Source organism: Kogia breviceps, chromosome 4, assembly GCF_026419965.1.
Source record: "Kogia breviceps isolate mKogBre1 chromosome 4, mKogBre1 haplotype 1, whole genome shotgun sequence".
Classification (NCBI taxonomy): Eukaryota; Metazoa; Chordata; class Mammalia; order Artiodactyla; family Physeteridae; genus Kogia; species Kogia breviceps.
This window is the reverse complement of record NC_081313.1, coordinates 123,938,515-123,952,974: the sequence shown is the minus strand read 5'-3', so window position 1 is coordinate 123,952,974 and position 14,460 is coordinate 123,938,515. Positions and strand designations below refer to the sequence as shown.

Genomic DNA, 14,460 nt, shown 5'->3' with positions numbered 1-14,460 from the left:
GTAAACTATAAAAAGGAGAGGAAATTTTCAGAGAAGGGGTGGGGGGAAGCAAAACAAAGGAGAGAAAAGAGATTCTGCTACACCTGACTCTTATCCTCAAGTTGGGGTACCTGTAACCCTGGGGGTTTCCAGTATCAGTAATAGGGGACATGAAGCTAATGGGATAAACATGATCTGATAGAGCTCCTTGGAGCAGCAGCTTTACCCCAAGATTGTAGAACAAATATTTTTAACATTGAAATATTACATAAAAATATATAAAATATTATCTAATGTCTTAACACATTTATATAATACTTTATATGTTTATATAAACATGTTTATATATTTTATGTATGTTTGTATTTTATACATATACATGTTTCTATATGTACATATTATGTATGTATATATATTATAGACAAAAATATATGTATAATATAAACATAAATACATAAGCATACAAAATGTTATATAAAATTTAACATGGAGATATTTAAAATATTAACATTTTAAAATATTTTAACATTAAAAATCAAGATTATAATCACTAAAATGCAGAAATTCATTCAAGTTCTTTTCTCTGTCATATAACTCTGTTTTGTTTAAACAAAGATGTAAAATGCACACTCAAGAGATGAGTTTGTGATACGGCACTGCAGACCCTGTGAGTCCCACCCTGGCCCTAAGGGCTCATGTGCCACATGTTCTCTTTCCTCTGCTTTAGTTGGAAAAGTTTCAGAAGTGCAGCTACATGGACAAGTCAACAGGAGTCGCCAGAATAAGAGTCTGAGGGAAAGGAGTGGGGAACAAACAGAATGCAGGAACGAATGAGTCTTATGTGATTGAGAAGAGAACTACTGGTTAAAAATCTTAGAATGTGCTTCTCAGGGATGACAGAGCAAACAGAGATTAGACTGGTGTAAGTAGAGATGGCATCAGAAATATCTGAAGGGTTTAGAGCAGGTGGAAATCTCAGGAGGCAGAAAAAGAGGACTTAAGTCATTTGCTTCCATAGCAGGCAGACTGGGTGTGTGTCAGTCTTTTTGGTTCTTTACTTTAAAGGGGCTGATGAGCAGAGATGGCAGTGGAGAACATCCTGGATGCAAAGAAACAACAGAGGCATCTACTGTGAGCATGAACCAGAGTCACGGAAAAGAATGAAGTTAGAAGTCAGGAAGTCGAGTGGAAAAGTAAAACGTAAAAAATGGCTAACATTTTTTTTTTTTTTTAGGGTTAGCACTTTAGTTTTTTTTGTTTTCGTTTTTTTATTTTATACTGGACTATAGTTGATTTACAATGTTGTGTTAGTTTCGGGTGTACAGCAAAGTGATTCAGTTATACATATAGCTATTCTTTTTCAAATTCTTTTCCCATTTAGGTTATTACAGAATATTGAGCAGAGTTCCCTGTGTTATACAGTAGGTCCTTATTAGTTATCTATTTTAGATATAGTAGTGTGTATATGTCAATCGCAAACTCCCAGTCCAACCCTCCCCACTCCATCTCCCCCTTAGCAGCCACAGGTCTGTTCTCTGTGAGTCTGTTTCTGTTTTGTAGATAAGTTCATTTGTGTCATATTTTAGATTCCACATGTAAGTGATATCATATAGTATGTCTTTCTCTTTCTGACTTACTTTATTTAGTATGATAATCTCTAGGTCCATCCATGTTGCTGCACATGGCATTATTTCATTCTTTTTTATGGCTGAGTAATATTCCATTGTGTATATGTACCACATCTTCTTTAACAACGGCTAGCATTTTGGCAGACATGTACTAATTGACTCAGAACAGTCTATGAAGTAGGTAGTAATACTAACTCCATTTTATAAATGAGGAAACTGAGACACAGGGGGAAAAGGAAAACTTTAGTCCTTTTACTTTATTTAATCACAGCCTGCATTCTACATCTGTAGATGGTAACAGTCACTGCATACCTGAATCACCTGAAGAACTTAAAAAATCCTGATGCCCAGGCCACACCCCCAGATTCAGCTGAATGAATAAACAAGCATGATGATAATGTAGGGAGCTGCTAAGATTGACTCTCACATTTTAAAATCCTTGAATAGAGATAAAGTGCTACTTTGAGATTCACCATCTTTCTGATTCTTCTTTGAGGGAAGGCTACTCTTTCTTTTGAAACAAAATCCTTTTAATTTTTAAATAGAGGCTATAAGATTAGGAGAAACTAGAGCAAAATGATGGCATAGGCAGCTCCAAACCCCCAACCCTCAACAGAAACATAAGAAAACAAACAGAAACTGTTAGGGCCAACACTGTCAGAACTCTGGAAAGCAAGCAAAGGTTTATAGCAACCAGACAAACACTGAATCAAGAAAAAAGCAACTTAAAAATGGTCCTGGTATTTAAGGAAATCTCTATCAAAATATTATCTGAACACAAGCAAACATAACGGGACAGCAGCGGTGATGCATGACAAGGAACAGTCTTTTTGCAGAATAGTTTGTAAAAGTCACTCAAAAATGCAAGTACAGCCTTCAACAATCAAAAAACAGCAAACTCTAGAGAAGGAAGGGGAGAATCTGATTTCTGGAGTTACTGGATTGTAATAGTCAACTAGCAAGTTTTCAACAAAAATACCACAAGGTGTACAAAGAAACAAGAAAGTATGCCCCATTCAAAGAAACCAAATAAACTGACATAAATCATCCCTGAGGAAACCCAAACATTGGACTTACTAGACAGAGACCCTAAAACGACTATTTAAGGTATGCTCAAATAGTCAAAGGAAACCATGGAAGGAAACCATATGTTAGGCTGCAAAACAGGTCTCAATAAATTTAAAAAGATTAAAATCATACAAAATATTTTCTCTGACCACAATGAATGAAGCTAGAATTCAAAAGCATTAGAAAAACTGGAAAATTCACAAACGTGGAAATTAAACAACACATTCTTAAGCAACCAATGTGTCAAAAAATAAATCACAAGACGAATTAGGAAATATTTTGAGGTGAATGAAAACAAAAATACAACATGCCAAAACCTAAGATATGCAGAGAAAGGCAGTGCTCACAGGGAACTTTATAGCTGTAGATATCTACATTAAGAAAGAAGAAATATCTTAAGGTCAAGAATGGCATAGTACAAGGGTTGGGGCGGGGGAGGTAGACAGATCATATAGAACATGGAAGGCATGGCAGAAATTACTCACAGATTGCTGTCATCTCTAAAACTTTAGAAAACTTGTAATTTAGATGAAGTCTTGTACTTGGCTACATTTGGGGGTCTGTTAACAGAGGAGCCTGCATAGGCAAGCTTTCTAGGTGCAAAGGAAGGAGCTGGCCTGGAGAAGCTGGTTGGTTATGATATGAAGAAGAACACATCATTAGGAGGAAGATGGGTGCAGTAAAAAGCAAGAAGCAAGATGGGTTTGTGGCATAGCTAAGCATTCCTTGGAGGGCCCTAGGAAACACTTAAGTACGGGAATCTGGTAAGAGGCCAGTTCTGTGGACAAACAGGATGTGGACTTTGGTTAACTGACCGTTAAAGGGTATAGTAGCCCCTGAGGACTAGGGACATTGAGGATACTTATTTGTTTGAAGAGCTATTTTCACCACAAGACTATGCAATCTTTGAGAACAGGGATGTCAGTGAATGCAGGAATAATATCTATATCTCTCTCCAGTGTTGAGCACAGAATGTGGCAGATAATAGGGATTCAATAAAAATAGCCTAAATAATTGGAAGGGGGGAGGGATAGAGGGGTGGAGAGATGCAGGAATGAAGGAATGGAGGGAAGAAGGGATGGAAGAATGGAAGACCATTAGTTGAGTCGGTAGGGTGACGGGTGGATGATTTTGTGGATGAATGGATGGCCATTGAGGCAAAATGAATGTTTGTCACTTTACCATCATTATAATACGCAGAACCACATGTATAAAATCCTACTGAGTCCCTTCAAGTTACCGTATTGAAATCTGACCTCGAACTCTGACAGAGGATAATGCGGTTAGTTACAAAATTAATTTGACTCAGCCTGAGTTCCAGCAATAGTGCTCAACCGTGTAAGAATTCTATCTTGGGCTTCCCTGGTGGCGCAGTGGTTGAGAGTCCGCCTGCCGATGCAGGGGACACGGGTTCGTGCCCCAGTCCGGGAGGATCCCACATGCCGCGGAGCGGCTGGGCCCGTGAGCCATGGCCACTGAGCCTGCGCGTCCGGAGCCTGTGCTCCTCAACGGGAGAGGCCACAACAGTGAGAGTCCCGCGTACCGCAAAAAAAAAAAAAAAAAAAAAAAAAAGAATTCTATCTTTTCTGTGAATAGATACTTCTTACTTCTGCTAGCCCTGATATCACAAGATTCTGCGTGTGGCAAAGAACAGACACCCCTGTCTAGGGTCGGCCGCTCCCAGTGATTCCTTGGAGTGTGGCCCAAAACAGCCATGTGTGTACTTTAGAACCAGCCTATTTCCATCATTTTAGGGATGGTCACCTGACCTAGGCTTGGCCAATTAGATTCTCTCCTAGGAGATTGCAAAGTTTGAATTGAGAGCTGGGAGAGGACAGTAAGAGAACCAAGTTAATGGCAGAGACCTAGGGAGGGAGTCCACATGTGAAATGTTGCTGCTGGGATCCCCAGAGCTGCCCTTTCAGAAGCTGGGGTGTTCAGCTCCGCCTCACATTCAAGAAGCAGCCGATTATCGTGGGATGGCCGCCCATCAGAAGCTCTCCAACGAATTGCAGCTGCCATGAAGATTCCCACGACCCTGAGTCTGAGGGGACTGCTTACCTGAGAGGAATCACATTTCCTCATCTCCTTCTCCTTCTTGGCCAGGCGCTTCTTTTTCTTGTGAAGAGGCTTGGACTCCAAAATCATTTCTTCAAGTTCAAAGGTGGGGTCACAATTCAGCCTGCCTTTCTGCAAGGAAGACAGGTTGACTCACTCCTTAGATACCTGTATCTTTCTAAAACTAGACCCAACCGAATACGGAGAATAACACTACGTCCTGCAGGAGCAGGTCCAAGAATAACCAGCTGCGAGTTCCACTTGAAGTTTGAAATAATTTATTGCCAACCTTGCTTTTCATGTTCTTTGATTTTGTATTTTGTTTATTTTTCTAAACTCCCAAGGAGCCTTCCATGAGTTAGAAAGGAAATCCTATTATAATTATTTTTCTGAAGTTTGCCTTTGGTGCTGTTTTTTGAAGGGGGTTCAAGGGTAGATCAGAATCACCTGAGTTGATTCCCAGTTTACCCAACCAGACCTCGAGAAACGATGTTTCTGAACACGAGGGCCAGGAAATTGCATGTTTAACGAGCTGCCCAGATGATTCAAATTCACAATTAAGTCAGAAGTCCAGGTAGAAGGTCTCTCGAGGCAGCGCTGACGGCTCATTGCCGGGCGCGTGGCAGAGCCGAAACAACAGGAAAGGTGCCTAGATCTCCACGGCGTCATGCATCACCCACGGTGCAAGCGGCCCCTGCTGGACCTTGTCGGGTGGCCAGGTAGGACCCCACCCCCCTGCTGCTCCATGAGCGTGTTATTCTGCCAATCTGCCGACAGCTGAATGTGTAGAATCAGGCTGTGGGGGGAGAGAGGAGTCAGAGCGCTCACTTGGCCCCTGGGCCGGAGCTTCTGGGTCTGGCTTTTACCGGCCGACTGCGGGAGGCCACAGATACCTTGGCTGGGTATAGCCGGTGGGAATTATTTCGCTTTGGCTCTTAGTCATTGTGAATATGGTTCCCAGCATAGAACTACCAGAGGAAGAGGGGTGCATGGTAAACATAAATACCCCACCCCATCCCCAGCAGCTGTCAGTCCTTTGACTCAGAACTCCTTGGATACAAATTTCTATATCTTTGGAATCAGAGAAAACTTTTTTTTTTTAATTGGCAGATTCCCAGAAATGACTGTTTGTAGGATTAGGACTTCTTTCCATTAAAAGTAAGCCACAAAACGTGGTTAGGATCTAGAACTCCCAACATAGATCTAGATTAGAATCCCAACTCAGCTGTGTGACCTTTGGTGGTCAACCTACCCTGTGTGTGCCTCTGTTTTCTCATCTGTAAAATAGAAATTTGGGCTGTCTTACAAGATTGGCGCGTTACCTAATGAGACCATGTGCGTATCTGGCGCACAGAGTTATGTGCATTGAATGAGAGTTACCATGGGTTTTTTAAGATTGACTTACGTTAGGAATAAATCCTGGAATGAGCCTCTTCTGCAAAACTGCGTCCCAGTTCATATCATTCATATATGGGAAGTTTTGAACATCGGACAAATGGGAAAATCGTTGGTCTGGATTCGGTTCCAGAAGCTGCCAATGGAATACAAACACCAAGATCATGACGAAGGTCAAAACTTGTAGTGCAAAAAATCATACAGATTCCCTATGAATATTTCCAAGTATAGGATTGAAGGAAACAAGTAGTGTTCTCCTTTCTTAGCCCCATAAACAAATAATATAGATGAGTGGTCAGAAGGAATTGTGAGTTGGTTTTTGTAAGTTGCAATGTGGTGAGTGAAAATAGCTTGTCCTAGTGAGTCAAACTTATGTTTGATTACTGATTCCCCAACTTAGTAATGATGGGCAAGTTTGTTCTCTAAACCTCAGTTTACCCATCTGTAAAAAAGGGATAATAAGCTATTTCATAAGGTTTAGCTACGATTAAATCAAGTCATGTATACAAAGTGACCAAGAGAAAGTCTGTTCTTCTTACGTGGAAAATGTACATTGGTTTTAACAAATGAAATTTATTTCACACTAAAAAATTTAGCAGTTTTTACCACTAATCAAAATATACTGGGGTGACAAAGATAAGATGTAACTAAGGTTGCTGTGATAGTTCTGGGTTTTATGAACTGGGATTAAAGATTTTTTTCCCCTTTAACCACTCCAGAGCCAACATCATTTCAATCCTGTGGCTCTCACTTGAGAATGGGCCTGGAGGTAACAGCTATGGGTCATCAGTGTGCACTTTTGGGATAGTAGGGCTGTCTTGGAACTAAGGAAAATGACCCCCACCCCCATTCTTTATCTTTGACATCACCAACGGCAATATCCCTATTCCAAAACAGAACACTGGACCCATAGACAAGAGACATAGGTTTTGAATTCTTAGCCCCCAAAGCTCTTTTCCTTGACCAGTTACAACCTGGGCAATTTTCTCTCTTCAGAAAAAAGCCAAGCTCATCCTCTTAGGCTCCTCATTCTTTCTTTCACGTAATTATTCACTACACATGATTGAGCTCTCACTACAACTGTCCTTAATCTTTCTGGTGAACACAGGCACCTTGAAAAGCTGAGGAAAACTGTGGACCTCATTAATTCAAATACCAAAGTATACCACCTGTTATACTCTGTGTTAAGTGCTGAGGACACCATGAACAAGTCAGACGTGGTCCTTCCCTCATGCAGCTTAAAGAACAATGGTCATTAACCCAAGAGCCACACACGTGCAATGTATAATTTAAAAGTGGGAAAAATATGATGAAGGAAAGTTCGTGCTGTGTGATCTGACAACAGAGGGAGGCTCCCAGAGGAAGTGATACGTGAGCTGAGATCTAAAGCTGTGTTTCTCAAACTATGCAGAAGGGCCAGTTATTTCTCTTTGTTTGTTTGGTTTAATTTCCAACCCACTGAAGTCAATATGTGGTGTTACTGTGCATGGCTAGTATAGAACAACACACTGTGTGCAACTTGTGATTTGAGTTCAACATCACTGCATAGGCTTGGACCCTATTCAGTGAGATGAGTCTACTGACCATGTGCTTTGAGGTATCAGAGTTATCAAGTTGCTATAAAAGTTTTTAAATACTTCCCTCAATTTCTATACGTGTTATGGACCTGTTGGAAGTAATTCATGGACTTGAACCAGTCAGTGAATCGCATTAGTAGTATTGACCTAAAGGAAGGAGCTGGAAGAGCTGGGGATGGGAGCAATGTTCTAGGCAGTGAGACTAGCATGTGCAAAGGCCCTGTGGTTAGAGAATGATATGTGAGGGTGAGGAGGGGGAGGGCAAAGAGGAGAGAAAAGAAGCTCAAAGCTGTTTGTAGTCAAAAGAGGGACAACAGTCCAAAATAAGACTTGAGGGGTAGTTAGAACCTTTATACCATACAAATAATTTTGATCTTTATTCTAAGAACAGTGGGAAAGCAATAAACATTGCATTGAACAGATATCTAAGGGGCACAGCAGAGAAGAGCATGGAGTGTATAAAAGTGTACAGGGGCAAACCAGTGAAAAGGCAAGACCTGATGGCAGTAGGACTAGGAAGATAGTAGTGGAGAGAAGTGACAGATTCAGAAGACATTTAAAAGGTCAAATATGAACATGGTGATGAACTGCTATGTGGATGATGAATGATTTCTGGTTCTGGCTTATATTAGTGGGTGGATGGAGAGGCCAGAGCAGGAACGCTGGAGAAAGTCCAGGAAATAATGAGTTCAAGAATTCCATTTGGCACATGGAGTTTGAGATGTCTTTGGGACATTTAAGAGGACATGTGTGTCACCTTATTAATGAAGCCATGTATTTGAAAGCCGTTAGCTGCAAAACCCACTCTGGAAATGTATTTATCATGACTGCCTCCAATATTGTAACTTAACTTTTAACTTCAAACCAGAGCATGTGCTTCATTTTTATCACTTTCTTTTGCCATGCATCTGTCCTTCTTACCTTTTTAAGAAGTGACACCATTTCCTGTGACCAGGCAGAAGGGTAAGTCACAAGCGCCGTCTCAAACATGTGTGCAATTTCCTTGCTGGAAGTACTGGAGCGAATATGATACGGTCTCTTAAGGGAGAGAAGTAAGAGTCTTCATTTTTAAAGGGTAAAAGAAAAAATGTTCCTTTGCAAATGCTTCCACGCTAAATTTTCAACTAGTAAAATCTAAATAGCATTTTCTAACCCCCTCCAGCCAATTGTTGTGTTGCCATATGCATATGTGGTCCACGGTTGCCAGATTTCCTACTTGTAAAAAAGTATACCAGAAATCTATACATCCTTGTGAAATCTTGGAATTTTTAAAAGTTGGTAACCCTCTGGGTCAAAGGAAACATTTCTATGGGCTAAATCCACGTCTGAGATGTCAATTTAGAACTGCTTTGTAAGGTTAACTAATGTAAGTATTTACCTAAAACACTGGACAAGCGCTCAGTAAATGGAAATTTAAAAAATTGTTATTTAAGTGTTGATTATAAAGAGATTCAGAGTTTTACCATACACACACCTCTTTTTACTTGTTCAAATCATAATGACTAAGCTCAGGTTAGAAGGTTACCCAGAAGACTTCAACCCCAGTCCCCAATGCTATGAGCTGCTAGTACTATGGAGTGGGGCGGAGAATTTTGTGATGAGGCAAAAGTATTTTTACCTCTGAGAGAACCGGATTCTTCTATAGTCCTAACTTGAGGGACAAAGAAATTAAACAAAACGGTGGCTTTGTTATAATTTTCACAGATATCCACTAGAGGGCAGTCTTTACCTACATTGATTTCTCTGTTTCATAAAGGATTCACCCTGGAATTGTCTCTCCTTATGTGAAGTGAGCTACTTAAAGCTGGAGATTTTACCATATTCACATTTTTGCCCATGGGACCTAGCACCTAGTGAGTGCTCATTACATGTTTGTTGAATGAACAAAATTTTCATATTAGATTAACCACAGTAGGACAGTGAATATGGATATGTTATCAAGTGCCTGACCCTTTCGAGATAATAAATGACTATGGACCGATTTCTCCCAACTAAATTGGGAGAAATGGAGGAGTTTAATTTTTTTCCTTGTTTTAAATCATTATTAAAAGGTAACATAATGTAATTAAGTGTTGGAGCTCTGAAGGCAAAAGGATTTGAGTGCTAAACTGGGTCAGTCAATTTGAGTTTCAATTCCTTCATCTGTAAGATGAAGTTACTTCTGTAAAATGAATCACCTTAGGGGAGTGTTGGGAAAATTAAATGACATAATACATGTAAAGTTCTCAATAGAGTGGCTAATATATATTAGACATAATACAGGAGAGATATTATTGACATAAAGGTAAAAAGGATGGTGGCTCTAAATGTAAATAATGAACGGCAAGATGAGTCATCAAAAAAGATGATGTGAAGGAAGGCTTAAGTCCCTGCATGGCATGTCAACAGCAGTTACCCAGGGAATCAGGAAGTGCTAGGGGTTGACTCCCTAAAAGGGAGATTGACCAAACTTTATTTTTTTAATGCAAGGTTTAAAAACCCCTTCCGCATATTTTCTTCCCTCAAGACTGCATAAAGGACCATAGTTAATTCATTTGTCTCAGTAATGATACAGTGGAAATAACCCTTGTAACTCAGTATCAGAAAAAGAGTGCCGGGTACCTTATCAGTGTCATCAATGTTTATTGACTGTTTGCAAGCCAAGGGCACTGTGGGTCACTACATGTGATTCACTGCATGTTTACCATTAAGAGCTGGGGCAGGTTGGCACACCAAGTTTCCCAGGTTATATACATGTGCACATACATTTTTTCTTTTTTCTAATTTTCTTCAATTCATTGATGTCTCGAAACCTGCTTTAGAGACATCTAAAAACACAAAATGCTTTGATAAACTCATAAAGGAACAAATGACACAAGCAAATGGCTTAAGTATGTTGTGTTTTTTTCATTTACTTTAGGCCATATGACTGAATGTAACATACATATATTTAAATCCTCATATGCTCTGTTGACTTGTTCAAAATAGTCAAATTACCTTTGTCTTATATAATAATGTATGTTTCTAGTTCCAAACTTTAAAATCCATATTAAGCCATCAACAACCAGAGCTTTATATTTATTCATTTACCAAATATTGATTGAATGCCTACAATGTCCTGCACCTCTGCTGGGCCCTGGGGATACAATGAAGACAGGACAGATGGGATTTCTACAGTGGTAGAGACTACAGTCTACTCAGCAAAACCATAAATAATAACAGACTGTATACACACACACACACAAATCAATGGAATACATGCTATAAAGAAAAATTACAGTGTGCAATGACAGGATATAGCAGACAATTTTAGGGCAGCATATAAATTAAGAATGAGAATATAAAAAATAACCAAGGTGGAAAAGGTAAAATGTTAGATGGGACAAAGTGAGGTGTTGTGATTATAGTCTTATTTCAGGAGTACAAAAGCAAAAGAGCTGCAGCCAAGGATGTACAATTAGTGCAAAACGACGTACTTCCCTATCATAAGCTAATACTATGGATAATACAAAATTAGAGAAGTGGACCTTGCCTTTACAATGGCAATGCAAACGGGGACACAGAGAGATGACAAAGCAGCTTGAGAGCTAAGGGACCATGGTCAGGACAAGATCAGATACCACAGGGAAGTTTCAGGCACATTTCCCTTTGAAGCATATATTTTTCTGTTAATCACAATTTGTAAATGTGGAGGAAATGATTGTTTAGCACCCTTCTTCTGTGGTTTAGTTGTGTTGCCAGTTGTAATTAAATGTTGGTATTTCATTTCTTCAGATTAGCTATATTTTGAAACATAATTACATGCAGGCTCCTTGGTGATTCTTTGTGAGAATGTGTCAATTGTTTTGTAGTTACTTGTTCCTCTGTATTTTCAACAAGCATTTGTTATGTACCTGTTGAAAGCTAAATATTGTGGATAATACTAAACTGTATAAAACACTGGCTTCACCTTTAATAAATTTACAGTCTGATGATATAGAAGAGATTAAAACCATAAAAATAGATATACCTGGAAAAATTTACAAGGGCGATACATTTGCGAAATGGATTTAATCCTAAAATGTAAAATAGATTTACGTGTTCTGATGTAGAAAGTTCTACATTTTATTTTAAGTGGCAAAAAAAAGTCTCAACAGGTTAAAGCATAATTCTCTTTTTACTGAAGCAACAATAACTGTATATGCGCATTTATGTGAAAACATTATCCTTATAAAATCAGGAAAGGTTTGGAAGTAAATACAAGCTGTTAATTCTAGAAGATGAGATTGGAAGGTCAAATGAGTTTTTAATTTCTTAATTGAGAATTTTCTAAGTCTGTCCTTTCTTAGAAATGGTCAATATACATGAGATATAAGGATTCTGTTCTACAATTAAGACACATCCTTAACTTTACTCAAGCTTAATTTAGCAATTTCCAAACTTATTCAACAGTGATTTTTTAAAAAAAAAAAGACCAGGGCGGGCTTCCCTGGTGGCGCAGTGGTTGAGAGTCCGCCTGCCGATGCGGGGGACACGGGTTCGTGCCCTGGTCCGGGAGGATCCCACATGCCGCGGAGCGGCTGGGCCCGTGAGCCATGGCCGCTGAGCCTGCGCGTCCGGAGCCTGTGCTCTGCGATGGGAGAGGCCACAGCAGGGAGAGGCCACAGCAGTGAGAGGCCCGCGTACCGGAAAAAAAAAAAAAAAAAAAAAAAGACCAGGGCTTATCTTAGGAAAATATATTTATAGGCAAAGGAACAAGAGGAAAAGAGCTCCAAGGGATGCCTCGAGACAGGAGGGAGTACAAAGAGGCTGAAGTGAGTTTGTGAAGAGTCAGGGTCATTCAAATTGAAGCAAAATCTGAAAAGTTAACATGGTTCTAAAGGGCAAAGAATTCCAAGCTAAGGTGTCTGAAGAGTGTCGCGGAGGAGAGGGGTGGGTAAGGCAGGGGTGTGTGTGTGTGTGTGTGTGTGTGTGTGTGTGTGTGTGTGTGTGAGAATATACGAGGCATTAGGGAGCAACAGCATTTTTTTTTAACATGAAAAGTTATATCTGTGCTTTACAAAAAAAGAATTTGCATTCCCATGTTCATTGCAGCATTATTCACAATAGCCAAGGCACAGAAACAGCATAAATATTCATCAACAGATGAATGAATAAAGATGTGTGGGGCTTCCCTGGTGGTACAGTGGTTTAGAGTCCGCCTGCCGATGCAGGGGATGCGGGTTCGTGCCCTGGTCTGGGAAGATCCCACATATCACGGAGCGGCTGGGCCCGTGAGCCATGGCCGCTGAGCCTGCGCGTCCGGAGCCTGTGCTCCACGATGGGAGAGGCCACAACAGTGAGAAGCCCGCGTACCGCAAAAAAAAAAAAAAAAAAAAAAAAAAAAAAAGTGTATGTACATGATATACATATATATATTTATACACCCACATATATACATATATTTATCTATAATATATACTTATATATGGTATTATATATTTACACACAATATTCATTATATATGGATAAATTATAAATGAATAATGGCATATTATACATAACATATATATATTCATATACAATATATATGAATAATGAAATATTATTCAGCCATAAGAAAAAAGGAAATCCTTCCATTTGTAACAACATGGACAGACCTTGAGTCCAATACACAAACTGAAACAAGTCAGACAGAGAAGCCAAATAACTGCATCGTATCACTTACACATGGAATCTTAAAAAAACAAAAATTCAAACACATAGAAACAGAGTAGAATAGTTGCCAGGGGTTGAGGCTGGGGAAGATAGGGAGAGGTTGGTAAAAGGGTACACACTTTCAGTTGTGAACCGAATAAGATCTGAGGATCTAAGTGTAACATAGTCACTATAGCTGATAACCCCGAATTTATATATGTAGATATGAATTCAGCAACCTAACAGTAACTATGTTTCACCTTTCCTAAGCAGAAAAGGAAAAGAAAAATGAATCTGACAGTGTTAATACATTGTCAGTTACATCAAATCACAGGGAACTACCACGAGGTACAATGATATGGGAGGGAGAAAAAAAAATCTTTCCTTAGCAAAATTCTTCCTAGGCATTTTCTTAGTTTAAGAAATATTTCTTTTAAAAAGAAACTACTCTAATTTGCCACTGAACCCAGAACCCAAGAGGCAGATGAAAGACAGGAATCCAACAAGACAGGGCATGAATTGTGTTGTATTAATAACTCACACTGAATCAGAGCCCTGGCCTATGACTGCAAAATTATTTTCTTTAAACAAACAAACATATTTATATAAGATATGGAGTGACATGTATTGATTTTCCCTCTCTGGGAGTTAATAATATCCCTATAATTCCTTTAATTTTATCTGCATCATTTAATGGCAACTCACATGCCTGGCCCCATATGTGGGAGAGTGAATTAATTATGGGCGGAAATCCCCAGGTGTGTTACCAGCATCACATGGCATTGTTGCTTTCATCTCTGAAACAAACTACTTGACTTTTGGCAAAAAAAAAAAAAAAATCAATCCTTTCACTGTAAAAATGAAACTTGCTGGAAGAGTAACTAAAGAGAAATGTAATTCTACGGTACCCGGCCTCTCAACAGCTCATATGCTGTCACTCCCAGCGACCACCAGTCAACAGCAAAGGAATAACCTCCTTCTCTTCTGGAGTTGAACATCTCAGGTGCTGAAAAACACAGAAGAGTTAGGTCAGTTTTACTCCCTGAGGCATTAACAAATCTATCTTCCCAGCATGTTCCTCCAAAGGCAAATTACCAGGGAAAAGGGTACAAATACTTTGA

General features: G+C 39.5%; 1 protein-coding gene across 3 annotated transcripts in view; it reads right to left on the bottom strand.

Annotated features, from left to right (window-relative positions):
* The window catches only part of STK32A (serine/threonine kinase 32A), a 130,959-nt gene that overhangs the window by 5,843 nt on the left and 110,656 nt on the right, over positions 1-14,460 (bottom strand). For all 3 annotated transcript variants that reach the window (XM_059063017.2, XM_067031876.1, XM_067031875.1), the window contains 4 exons: positions 14,248-14,345; positions 8,627-8,743; positions 6,139-6,264; positions 4,737-4,865 (listed from right to left, as the gene is read on the bottom strand). In XM_059063017.2, the coding sequence (XP_058919000.2) occupies positions 4,737-4,865; positions 6,139-6,264; positions 8,627-8,743; positions 14,248-14,345 (470 nt within the window). The remainder of the gene's footprint in view (positions 1-4,736; positions 4,866-6,138; positions 6,265-8,626; positions 8,744-14,247; positions 14,346-14,460) is intronic.